Source organism: Salvia miltiorrhiza, chromosome 6 (assembly GCF_028751815.1).
Source record: "Salvia miltiorrhiza cultivar Shanhuang (shh) chromosome 6, IMPLAD_Smil_shh, whole genome shotgun sequence".
NCBI classification, from domain to species: domain Eukaryota; kingdom Viridiplantae; phylum Streptophyta; class Magnoliopsida; order Lamiales; family Lamiaceae; genus Salvia; species Salvia miltiorrhiza.
The window spans coordinates 17,889,764-17,902,346 of record NC_080392.1 but is presented as its reverse complement, the minus strand read 5'-3'; the positions used below and the strand labels follow the sequence as shown (position 1 = coordinate 17,902,346).

At 34.8% G+C, this 12,583-nt stretch overlaps 2 protein-coding genes across 2 annotated transcripts; one reads left to right on the top strand and one right to left on the bottom strand.

Moving 5' to 3' along the window:
- Nucleotides 1–1,641: 1,641 nt before the first annotated feature.
- On the top strand, nucleotides 1,642–7,261 carry LOC130990262 (phosphoethanolamine N-methyltransferase 1-like). The gene is made up of 12 exons (XM_057914495.1): nucleotides 1,642–2,107; nucleotides 2,196–2,311; nucleotides 3,692–3,829; nucleotides 3,924–4,061; nucleotides 4,181–4,324; nucleotides 4,594–4,704; nucleotides 5,119–5,260; nucleotides 5,519–5,799; nucleotides 5,916–6,077; nucleotides 6,169–6,222; nucleotides 6,437–6,511; nucleotides 6,963–7,261. Exons 1-12 carry the CDS (start codon nucleotides 2,092–2,094, stop codon nucleotides 7,059–7,061), a joined length of 1,476 nt encoding a protein of 491 aa, XP_057770478.1. The 5' UTR covers nucleotides 1,642–2,091; the 3' UTR covers nucleotides 7,062–7,261.
- Nucleotides 7,262–8,371: 1,110 nt separating this feature from the next.
- Nucleotides 8,372–12,319, bottom strand: LOC130990263 (uncharacterized). Its single transcript, XM_057914496.1, has 6 exons — nucleotides 11,772–12,319; nucleotides 11,020–11,261; nucleotides 10,821–10,943; nucleotides 9,132–9,398; nucleotides 8,905–9,046; nucleotides 8,372–8,699 (listed from the first exon to the last, which is right to left on the bottom strand). Exons 1-6 carry the CDS (start codon nucleotides 12,145–12,147, stop codon nucleotides 8,542–8,544), a joined length of 1,308 nt encoding a protein of 435 aa, XP_057770479.1. The 5' UTR covers nucleotides 12,148–12,319; the 3' UTR covers nucleotides 8,372–8,541.
- Nucleotides 12,320–12,583: the final 264 nt, after the last annotated feature.

The window sequence follows — 12,583 nt, the reverse complement described above, 5'->3', positions numbered from 1 at the left end:
TAAGTAGTATTAGCCTGCTTATATTGATCGAAAGAATTACTTATTTAATTAACAAATTAATTAATTAATCAAATTAAATTGGTGAAGCAAAATAATTGCGAGATGAAAAAATATACATTGATTTCAAGTATATATAGATTGTTCAGCGAGTGACTTTTAAATAAAAAACTAGTATTATCATTCGTGCGATGCACGATGAACATTGAAACTAAACAACATATTTAAATAAATAAATATAAATATTAAATAAAATTAAAATATATAAATATAAAATATATTTTTAATATAAATAAACTAAAACAATCCACACCCGTTAATTATTTAATAAAATCCTAAATTTAAAAATATAAAATTTCAACTTTGTATAAAGCGTAATGATAGTTAAAGTTATTAAAATAAATGAAAAAAAATCAATAATAACAATTAGCATTAGGCATTATTATCATCGAGTAGTATATACGTCATAATAAATAAATAAGTATTTTCATACACAAACATATATATAAAATTATAAAATTTTAACAAAGAGATAAAATAATTTATTTTAAATAAAATATTTTAACTTTTAATTTATTTCATAAATTAATCGTTTTAACTTCATTTTTCATGATTTTTTTTACTATATTAAATTTAAAATGTGCATATTTTTTTTTAAAATAAAATAATGTGATCATGTTTAGAAAAGAATTAAAATATAAAAAAATAGTGAAAAAATGGTGGGAGAAGAGAGAAAAATAAGAGAGGGAATAAATGGAGGGAAAAAGCCATTTTTTAAATATCAAATTAAAGCTATTTTCATAATCTTTAATTTGATATGTATATTAAATATTTAACATTAATCAAATTATATTACAATTGAAACGAAAAAAGAGAAAAAGAAAAAAAAAACATGCAGGATTGAGTGTGAATTGTGAAAAAAATAGGTATTATGGAGTATTAAAAAAATTATTTTAAAAAAATTACACTAAAAAGTATCCGTTAAAATTATCATTTTGTATATTATATAAATATAGATATAAATTGATGTCATATATTTGCTATGAACAAAAGAAATTAAAATCAAAAATAAAATTAAAATAAAGCTAATTAAATAAAAGCGAAAGATTAGAAAGATGTAGAAAATAAAATAGATCAAAACATAAAAGAAAAAGGTGGAGTAGAAAGAAAAATGAGTGGAACACGTAATTTTTGCATACTTGCTGAAAAATAGGAAGCAGTTAAAAAAATTGATTTTTAAAACTTGGTGGAAAAAAATAATCGTTAAACTGCCTTTTTATATATTGTATAGATGAGTTATGAGGTATGACATGTGATGAAAATAAGACAAAAAGGTGGTTACAAGAATATGAATTCATCATTATTTGACAAACTTAATAATTGGAAAAACTAATATTAATTAGATTAAACTTCTCAATCAAAACATATTTAATTAATTAATTATCTAAATTAAATTAATAGTACAAAAATAATTATGAAAGTGGTGTTAATTAAGAGATGTGAGAAAAATAAGAATAGAATAGAAATGAGATTGGGTGAAAAAATTTGAATTTTTTTTTTCAAATAATTCGATGTGGAAGAGAAAATTAGTGTGAGCGTAGGAATCTTTAATCACATTTATATAATGATTATTTGTGGAACGGCAGAGAATCTTGGGTACGTTCACGTGGGAGTGGTCCATTTGGCCGTGCAATCATACTCGTGATTCAGTACCCCACCCCCCACCCTCCCCTCCCCCTTCCACCTACTCTCCGCCTCGCCTCCCCGCATCCCTCACCTTATTACCAGCGCCTTCTTCTTCGTACATGGCAAAATTGGCAAGCCCACCACCACCCAATTCACTTTTTTAACACCATTTCCTCAATATCTCCGATTTTCCGCTATAAATACCCAACCATCTTCACCTCCTAACCCACAGCTAATGCAGCAAAAGGGTAAATCTTGCGATCGAAGATCCAGGACATTTTCAAGATCTCGCATTGCCATTGAGGGTTGTTAGATTTTCTGGAATTTAGCCCCCATTTTCTCTCTAAAACCCCTTTTTATCTCTCACCAGCCCACACAGCCGAAATCAGCTGCTTCTCGCTTCTCACCATGGCTGCCCTTCATGGTTGAGTGAATTCATGATCCTCGTGTCTTTTCTGAATAAATTTATCTGAGCATTGTCTTATTGCGTTTGATGTAATTCTAATTTGCAGAGCAAGAGCGTGAGATTCAGAAGAGTTACTGGATGGAGCATTCTGCGGGCCTGACGTTGGAAGCCATGATGCTTGATTCCAAGGCGGCTGATCTTGACAAAGAAGAGAGGCCTGAGGTATAATCTCTCTCTCTCTCTCTCTCTCTTTGAGTATTTTTTTGGGAATACGTATGGCATTATTATAATTTTTATTTTTTTGGAATCGTTCTATTTAAAATTCTGAGCACGTAATCCTAATTGCAAGGAGGAAATTAATTATTTCGTGACATCAGTTTTGTCGAGTAGATCATTTCTTTTCTGTGAGATCAGTTCTTACGAACATATCAGTTCTTTAAAGGAAGTTCTGGCTTCCATGTTGGATTAAGCGTGGGCCAAATTCCGAAAAACTAAAAGTTAATTTATTTTCTGACTGAGAAAATAGTGTTGGTTAAAAATAAATTTGGGTATATATTTTGTATTTAATGCATTAAGATGGGTTGTTCTTGATTTTGAAGTTTTTTTTTTTTTTTTTTTTTGGGGGGGGGGGGGATCTTGATGTGGTTTTTTGCTTTCAGCATAGAGTTATTGGTGATAGCTATTTCACTTATGCACGAATAAAGAGAGGGGATGTGTGAAATAGGATTAATTTGGTTATGCTTTGCATATTTTGGCTTCTCTGTCATTTTCTTTGCATCTAGTGGATGTGTTTAATTTGAAATTCTGCGCTTAAGTGACCCAATAATTGGTGATTATGCAAGCTCCTATCATCTCATTATTACTTCATGACGATTCTTGTTACAAGAATAAAATAAAATTTGTTCCAACTATTTGTTATGTCATACCTATGATGTGAAATGATGTTTGATTGTATTGTATCCTGAGAAATGGTAATCCGGTGTGTACGTGTGAACTGTGAACAACTGAACTGAAGAACATTCAGCTTTGATGATTCTAAAATCATGATTTGGAGCTTTTTTTGCCCAACATCAAAAGAATAGCCTTTAACTCTATTGATTTGGTTTTTGGACCTAAACACCAGTGTAATTGATTAAGGTGAAGACCGGAACAACCTTTTATGGAGAGTTTGAGAAATATCAGGTCTCCTTAATTATCTTAGCATATATGTCAGACTTCTAATTTGCTAAAAAGTGGCTCTTGAATAATCTTCACTTCGAGGCCATTTTGTGTGTGACTTAATATTTCACTATGGCTAACTATCTAATATATGAAAAAGAGATTCGTGCAATTTTATAGCTTACAGCTGAACTTTGTATTTTCTGGAGGTAGCTATTATTGGAGTTCATTGCTATGCTTTTTTCAAACTAACTGCTAGAAAATATAATTTTTCTTATTTCTTTGCGTAGTTTTGGCATATATGCTTTGAGCCTTTATTGTGTTGTTTAGTTTCTGTGAATGTATTATACTCATTACCTTATACATATTAATGTGCCATATTTATTTCATTTTGTTTTTTAATAGTATTTAGTTTAATTAATGTCTTCTACTAAATCTTCTTAGGTGATATCCCTGCTCCCACCCTTTGATGGAAAGTCAGTTCTGGAACTTGGAGCTGGCATTGGCCGCTTCACCGGTGAATTGGCTAAAAAGGCTGGTCAAGTCATAGCTCTCGACTTTATTGAAAGTGTGATAAAGAAGGTAGATCAAAGTTATCTGAGACATCATCTATTGTTTGAGTGCGTACTTTGCCTGGAACTCCAGAATCCAAAACCCAAAATTCATTTTTTTGCAGAATGAAACTCTCAACGGGCACCATCAAAACGTCAAATTTATTTGCGCTGATGTGACATCCCCAGATTTGAACTTCTCTGAAGGGTCTCTGGATGTCATATTCTCAAACTGGCTATTGATGTATCTCTCGGACAAAGAGGTAAAGTTCCTAGCCTCCCTTTCTTGTTCCTGTGAATATACTTTAGATCCTTAATTCTTCGTGTTTTCTCTCGATTCTGCTCATTACTACATGATGACCACTTGTCTATTTTGTTTCAGGTTCAGGACCTCGTGAAGAGAATGGTCAAATGGTTGAAAGTTGGTGGCTATATATTCTTCAGAGAATCATGTTTCCATCAGTCCGGCGATCACAAGCGAAAGTCTAATCCCACTCATTACCGTGAACCAAGTTTCTATACCAAGGTTTGAGCCTTTTTATGTCCTTTTCTAGTTGTTGTTTCTGGAACTGATAAGAGCTTGCAAAGATGGAAAGAGACTTTGTCTCTACGGGGATTATATCATTAACTCAACCTAATATTGAGATAAGGGACCAGGAAACCAATTTATATCATTTCATAATTCAATTTGCCTCTGGACCAAAAACTAATTAATGAAAATCGGGGAATGTTATGTGCTGAATTCTGAACCTTTTTGGACTTTGACTCGGTTAACAACTACTTCGTCTGTTGCAGATATTTAAAGAATGCCATGCTGCCGATAATTCTGGAAATTCATTTGAACTTGCTCTTATTGGCTGCAAGTGCATTGGAGCTTATGTGAAAAACAAGAAGAATCAGAATCAGGTAACGTTGTTTGACTTCGATCAATATGTTCTACCTGTCATAAATTTGTCATCTAGCTTACTAGAAGCAAAAAGATATGAAACCTTAAGATATCAAACAACTCATGAAGATGTTTCTTGGAGTGTAATTTTAGTTAGAAGCACGGCGGAACAATTTTTTTTTTTTTTTTTGATAAGGATTGAAGTTTTTAGTTGTTGAATTTAGACTATAATCCCTTGTATGTAAAACCCAAGCCTCTCATAGCTAATCCCAGAAGAAAACGGTATAAATGGATTGATCCATTTGCAAAATAATGGAGAGGTTTGGCATTTGATATCTTGTCTTTTTTACTTTTATCATCTTTATCCTCAATTTGTCGAAATATTAGTAGAAACATACTGTAATATTTTCTTCATATCTGTTGTATTGGTGCAGATTTGCTGGCTTTGGCAAAAGGTTACTTCAGATGATGACAGGAAATTCCAGAAGTTCTTGGACACTGTCCAATATAAATGTAGTGGAATATTGCGCTATGAGCGCGTCTTTGGACAGGGATATGTTAGCACCGGAGGACTAGGTATGTCTTCTAAGCTTTTCAGGTTACCGGAAAAGTATATCTCGAGCACTGAATTACCATGACTCATCTAACATTGAGAAAATGTTGTCGGCAAACTTTGCTTGGAATTCGAGTTGAAATTAACCATTTAATCATGGAGAATGGGAAGCTCTTGCTAAACTTGTATCAGCTGTTATTCTAAACTTTCCGTGAAGCTTTCTTTTCATAAGAATTTAGAAGGTAATATCTTTTATGCACTCATCTTCTGATTATGGACAGATACCACTAAAGAATTTGTGGCCAAACTGGACCTTCAGCCCGGCCAGAAGGTCCTAGATGTGGGGTGCGGCATTGGTGGAGGTGATTTCTACATGGCAGAAAAGTACGACGTCCATGTTGTTGGCATAGACCTCTCCATCAATATGATCTCTTTTGCTCTTGAGCGCGCCATTGGCCTCAATTGTGCTGTTGAATTTGAAGTTGCCGATTGTACCAAGAAAGAATATCCTGATGGCGCATTTGATGTGATCTACAGTCGCGACACAATCCTTCACATTCAAGTAAGTACTGATCTTAATGTCTTTCTCTCCAACATATGTGAAAGGCATCACGGGAATTGTTAATTCATTTAGTCATTCAACGTTGTCTAATTTGCAAACCGTGGTATTATTTTCAGGACAAGCCCGCATTGTTCAGATCGTTCTACAAGTGGCTGAAGCCGGGAGGCAAAGTCCTCATCAGTGATTACTGCAGAAACTCTGGGACCCCGTCTGCTGAATTTGCAGAGTACATCAAGCAAAGGGGATACGATCTACATGATGTTAAGGCTTATGGCCAGGTAACATCTGCAATCACAGTCAATATTACACCACCGCTGCAGCTGAACCCCTATCCTTACTGAGTTTTTCTCCCCATCTTCGTGCTTACAGATGCTTCGTGATGCTGGCTTCGTTGATGTCATTGCTGAGGATCGTACTGATCAGGTACTTTTTGCCCTAAACTACCGTCCTACCAAATTACACTAAGCGGGCGTTTACTTTTTTTGTTTTATAATGTACATGATTGAGTATTTTTTATCTTAAATACTAGGATTTCTCCATTCCTATCATTTCAATACTATTTTTATCTATCTAGGCTAATCCTTAATAGTAAACTCCCCCAAAGGGCATAGCTAATGGCTTGTGGTTTCTTGCTCAGTTCATGAAAGTTCTCAAGAAGGAATTGGATGCAGTGGAGAAGGATAAGGAAACATTTATAAGAGACTTCTCTGAGGTAAGACTTCATTTGGGTTAAGAGTTAATTATAGTTAATTATAGTTTGTCACAAACTTTAAGCGTTTTCCAAAACATGTCTCCAACTTTCATTTTCACTTCAAAAAATCTCAACTTTGGAAATAATTTGATTTATAACCCACCTTAAACAATCTGGCAACGGAATAATGAGTCACCTTGCCAAAATCTTCATTGGATAATGTGAAATTTCAGAAAGAAACCCTACCTTAAGAATCCGGTGAGGTCACTCATCCTTCAGTGACCGGAGTCTATAAGATAAGACGTAAATCAAACTTTTCCCAAAATTGAGGGGTTTTTAAAGTGAAAACATAAGTTGGAGACATTTTTTAGAAAACGTAGAGAGTTGGGGAGACAAACTATGATTAACCATTTGTTATACTCAAAACTACTCATGACTGAATAATGCTGCACTCCATGTTACGTCTATGTAGGAGGACTACAACGACATAGTCGGAGGTTGGAATGCTAAGCTGATGAGAAGCTCGTCGGGTGAGCAGAGGTGGGGTCTGTTTATTGGCAAGAAAGAGTGAAAACCCTGCATGTTTTGCCATGCCTCCCTCGTACCACCTATCTGTTTGGGTGTTTTAGTTCAATAATAGGCATGGTCTTCAATAAAATAGTGTTGTGGTAGGAGATGCCTTTTAGTGTGTTGTATCTGTTTATGTTGATGCCAACAGCTATTTAATCCGACAGTTTCTAGATATTTACTTTGTTTCTGTTGCTTTTGAAATATTTTCATATAATGCCTTGTAACATGAAGCAAGCTAAACACTAGTTTTGCATGTAATCAAGAACCCACGACAGGCTCATGAGGAAGTAGTATGCAGCTAAGGTGCCTCGTTGTCTGAGTAGTTGTATGACATAAATTGCGCACACTTCTTTTTTTTGAAACAGCCTTTGAATAAGTGTTCTATTTACAAATGACTATTGACCATGAATAAGTATTTTATTTCAAAATTTTATAGTAAAATAATGCTAAATTTTTAATTTCTATTAGGTTGTGTGTTCTCTTTAATTGTAAATTTATCATGAAAAAAAGATGGATAATAAAATATGAGAAAATTTTATCCATCTCATCTTTATCATCTTATGTTCTTTAAGGTGGAAAACATAATTTATCACATCAATACTTCAAGTAAAATATTATCACATCAATCTGGCATGATAATATTATAATTAATTGGAATGAAAAAGGAGAAAAAAGGGGCTACTTGAATTTTTTTTTTCCCATCCTGTCCAAAGAAAATTATCTTTCCTACATAACATATGAAAATAGTAAAAACAATAATGAAAATATATGTTTTTCATCATTTTGCACCAAGGAGAACGCACCCATATTGTCAATGAAGATTCTTTACTTTAATAAGTTTTCATATAATAATCAAGGTAAGTATGAAATTATTTACTTTCTTGGTATACGAGTTTTGTCAATTATGGATATTTTTCATACTCGCGTCGTTGCATTCGTCCACCCACAATCACATTATAATACTCTTTTTGTCTTATTAATAAAGTCTCATTACTTTTGAGCAGGTATTAAGAAAAATATAATTAGTGTATAAAGTAAATTGATGGAAGATATTTAAGGATTATTTTAAGTGAGTTAGTATATAAAATGAGTTTGACTTTCTTAATAATATTTTAAATGATTATTTTTTAATAAAAATAATATAAAACATTATTAGTGAGACGTCCCAATATAGTAATTAGGACATTACTACTGGGACAGTGAGAGTGTAATTCTTTGCTTTTCTTCTCAGCTTTTTATGCAATAATTAGGATGGAATAAGTAAAAGTGTCCATTTCCTTGGACATTGGCGAAGTGGATGCGTCTGGCAAGTGTCAAGAACTACATCTAATATTCCAATATCAAAATATATGGACTATAATTTCACAACTCAGGCATAATCTCATTGTCGTATATTTTTTATTTCTAACTATATACATGCAACAGCTTGAGATCCTATAAAGTGAAAAAATATATATATGTACCAAAACTAGCATTTGATGTTATTTCTTCTTATATACATCCATCACATTATCTAGTGACGAAGATCTGACCATCACCGGTGAAGCAGACAACGTCGTCTTCTTCGTCTTCATCTTATTCTTCTCCTTCACACTCTCGCCGCCCGAACTTCCAAATATCTGCACGGTTACACTTCCACCTGCAAATCCATAAACCACCCCATGAGTTTTTTTATGACACTCATTTTTGTGTATATTTATTTTTTACGGATATAAGATGATCAATAAAAATGTACATGAATTAACATTTTTCTCAAACTTCGTAACCTGATTAATTAGATATGTTGATCTGATATCCAATTTATATGATGTTTATGTATAATGAGAAAGCATAGAAAAAGATACCCAAAATGAGAGCAGCGCCGATCCATCCAGCAACACCCCACCTTTCACCTAGCATGAACCACGCAAAGCCAGCTCCCCACAGCGGCTCCAGACCATAAATCACAGCTGTTTCCGTCGCTGAGACGTCGCGCAACGCAGCAATCTGCATCAAATCAAACATCTTGTTTAATTAAAGCATATTTGGCCTCAGACATTAACCACTATAACAATGCGGGATCCTATTTTACCTCTCCCCACAAGCACAAGCCGGTGGAGAAGACACCGGTGTAGAGAGCCGGAATCCACGGAAATGCAAACATCCAATCGGACGACAAAGATATCCCATCTTTGGATCCCACCAAACACCAAACCGTCGAGAGAGCAGCCACCACAGACACCTCGTATCCAAGAAGCGCCGCTATCTTCTCGTTTCCAGTTGTCCTCGATATTTGCTCTGTTCGGAGCGTGTGAATGCCGAAGAATATGGCGCTGAGAAAGTTGAACAGATCGCCAATCTATACACAAAACTTGCTGTTATAACCGGATACACGATCGAGATATTACAAAATATTTATTTTGAGAAATTACAACTCAAAATAATTGAAAATATTACAAAGTAAATAATTTGAGAAATTACAACTCAAATAATTCGATACAACTGAAATACACTGTATAAATAAATTATACGTATAAACAAAGTCGAGTCGAGATGAATCTCTTCCCGCAAGAAGATTATCGCCCCGGTAGTGCTCTTCGGTTTGGCGTATCTTCCCCAAAGGTAAAACGACTACGTCTCGTCGGATGTAGCACCACAATCCGGCGAGCTCCGGCGAACTTAATAGGATCAAGAATTGAGCACAAGTGTTTGCTGAGAGTGTGAGTGTAAATGGCAGAATGCAGAAATTTGTTGGTGTTGTTCGTTTCTTCTGCATGCTCTCCACAAGTCTATTTATAGACATGTGGTAAGTATGAATTCAATACCTTGAATTCTACTCCGACGGCTGGAAGCCGTAAAGGTTGAAGAGTTGGCCGGTGGGCGCAGTCATTGAAGAAACTTAGTTGCAAAATTGAAGACGCCATGCAGAAGTCGAAGTTGGCGTCCTGCTTCTTCTGCTGCTGCTGTCAACTGTTGCTGTTATGGGCTGGGCTTAGGAAAAACAATCAGTTGGGCCAAGAAAATAATTCTGTTGGGCCAAAAATTAAAAGCCCAATGGAGTTGGTCCAAAAAATAGTTTGGGCCCCAAACACCACCCCAAAGCACCAAGATCCAAGTCTTTGGCCGCGGCCCGTACCCGACCCGTCCGTCCGTCCGTCGGCGGCGCGTGTGTGTGTGCGCGAGGTTAGTACTTAGATCAAGCCCACTAGCAAGCCCACAAGTCAATTTATTAACTCCATGTGCTTTGCTATTCTTATACATGAAAAACAACTCTATGTTTTCCAATGTGGGATAACATAACAAATGTTATTTTTCCTCTTCAACATCCAAACTTTGACATACAATATCTCACTCATCGGAAATCGGTTTTGAGACTTCAAGTATATCACGTTGATCTACTCGAGATGTAGATTAACATACAATCATTATTTTAATTAAATAATAAATATTTAATTAAATAATAATTTCCAGATATGGCATTAAAACCATATTTCCAACACTTGCTACACTTAATATCTCAAAATATCAGTTTTTGCTATTGCAACCGAAAAATATAACAGAGTTATTTGTTTGTTTCAAATAGTACTATTTTGCTATTCATTTGCGTTAATTAGCCGTAATCTATAACTAAAAAGCTTCATGATTGTGAACTGTAGGCAAAGTAAGGTCAATACATGACTGAAGAGTTAATTTTTATCTCCAAAAAAAAAAAAAAATTGGTAGCAGAGAGCGTGAAACAAAGTAGTGGCAGGGGAAGAATGTGATGAGAAAAGGATCTTACATTAGGAGGTGATCCACTGCATTCGAGCATAGAGATTCCAACTACAGACATGAGAATCCCAAACCATGTTCGTGCAGGTACGATCTCTCCTAACATACTTTCAAGAAGTGGGATCACAATAACCTACACATAACACATAACATACATTTCTCTGAGTTTTATACTGCATTTTCCATTATGAAAATTCATGATGACTTACTGTAAACAAGGAGATAAACGAAGCGCGACCAGCATCAGACGTGACGAGGCCAAGCGCTTCGCTTAGGTAGCCTAGGCTAACCCAGAAGCCCAACTCCAAGCCGTAGCTTCGAACCTGGGCGTCATTCCGTGCCTTGAAGACGAAAGGCAGGAACGGAATGGAAGAGACAGCAAAGCGGACAGCAGAGAAGTAAGCTGGATCAGTGAAGCCTTCAACCTCTTTAATCACAGCAATGTTACTCGCTGCACCACACCAAACTCTCTTCATGCTCAAATCCAATCATATACCCTTTTTCTTAAATTATACTACTACCATTTCCACTTAATTTTATACAAACAATTAAGTGAACAACGCGGACAAGTTTGTATGTAATTTTGTTAGTTTGGGGCTAATAATTTCAAAATACTATATGATATCACATCCCTTGTTTAGGTAGATCATTTCAAGCAATAAAGTGAGCAAAGATTATAAGAATCTATATGCTAAATCAAATACAAGAATAGGGATAAGAATGAATCGAAAGAAACTCAGGAAATATGTATGCAAACAGTCGCCTACTGCATAAAGACACAGGCGGAGTCCGTGCAATTTTTTATTTTCAAAAATTATATTTAGATTTTATTTTGTATTTCTTCCCGCTTTGTATATGCAGAAATGTAGTCGTAAATATACAAATACTATAATTGTGCTGTGTGTTATTAAAATGGTAGCTCGTGGGAAGCTTATATGCAACTTAAGAGAATAGGGTGTACCATAGACGAAGCAGATGACATGAAGCAAGATTATGCTCCTGAATTTCTTGGACCCAAATCGCAGTTTTCTCCAGAAAGGTTTCTGCTTCGCAACAATGATCGAAACATGAGCAACTGAGCTTTTTCCTTGATGAATTTTGCCATCTACGAAAGATCTTTCCCTCAAACTTTGCCTTGAAGTTGAACTATCAAATGAATTATTTATGTTGTTACTACTACTACTACTAGAAGAAGAAGAAGAAGAAGAAGAAGAAGAAGAAGAAGAGAAAATGGTGAGATGTGTGAGCTTCTTGTGGCTGCAAGAATCAAAACAATAAGCTGCTGCAATTGAAGCAGAGTAACTACGCACCTTCCAATCAAAACACGTATAAGTCATCTTTCAATCAAATCTTAGAGTTTTTCTCTCATTACTCTCAAAATCCAATTTATACCAATAATCGTTCAATATGCATTATTATTGAAAAAAAATCATCATGCTTTTTTTTTGGGGGAGTAATTTGCAGATAATTGCCCACATGGGAATTTTGGCTAATAGGGGAAGCATGTCCTTTTAATTTATTGTGACCATAAAATTTGGCTAAATAAAGACAATATATTCTTGATTTTTCTCTGGTTTGTGGCTTACATGTGGAATAGGTGGAGCCACTTCTAAGAAACTCATAAATTTTAGGGAAAATTGCACCTAAATACACAAACTTTGCCAAAAATCCATATTTGACGCGAATTTAGGATTTTACATTTTAATACACCAACTTTCGTTATTGTCCAAATTTGACACGACTTAATTCTTAAAAATTCAAAAAACAACCCCT

Coding starts and splice junctions, on each gene's coding strand:
- LOC130990263 (XM_057914496.1), bottom strand. CDS start 12,147: ATGACTTATACGTGTTTTGATTGGAAGGTGCGTAGTTACTCTGCTTCA. Junction 9,047..9,131: donor GCTTGTGCTTGTGGGGAGAG/GTAAAATAGGAT, acceptor GATTTGATGCAG/ATTGCTGCGTTGCGCGACGT. Junction 8,700..8,904: donor CGGCGCTGCTCTCATTTTGG/GTATCTTTTTCT, acceptor ATGGATTTGCAG/GTGGAAGTGTAACCGTGCAG.
- LOC130990262 (XM_057914495.1), top strand. Junction 4,325..4,593: donor AACCAAGTTTCTATACCAAG/GTTTGAGCCTTT, acceptor CGTCTGTTGCAG/ATATTTAAAGAATGCCATGC. Junction 6,078..6,168: donor ATGTTAAGGCTTATGGCCAG/GTAACATCTGCA, acceptor TCGTGCTTACAG/ATGCTTCGTGATGCTGGCTT.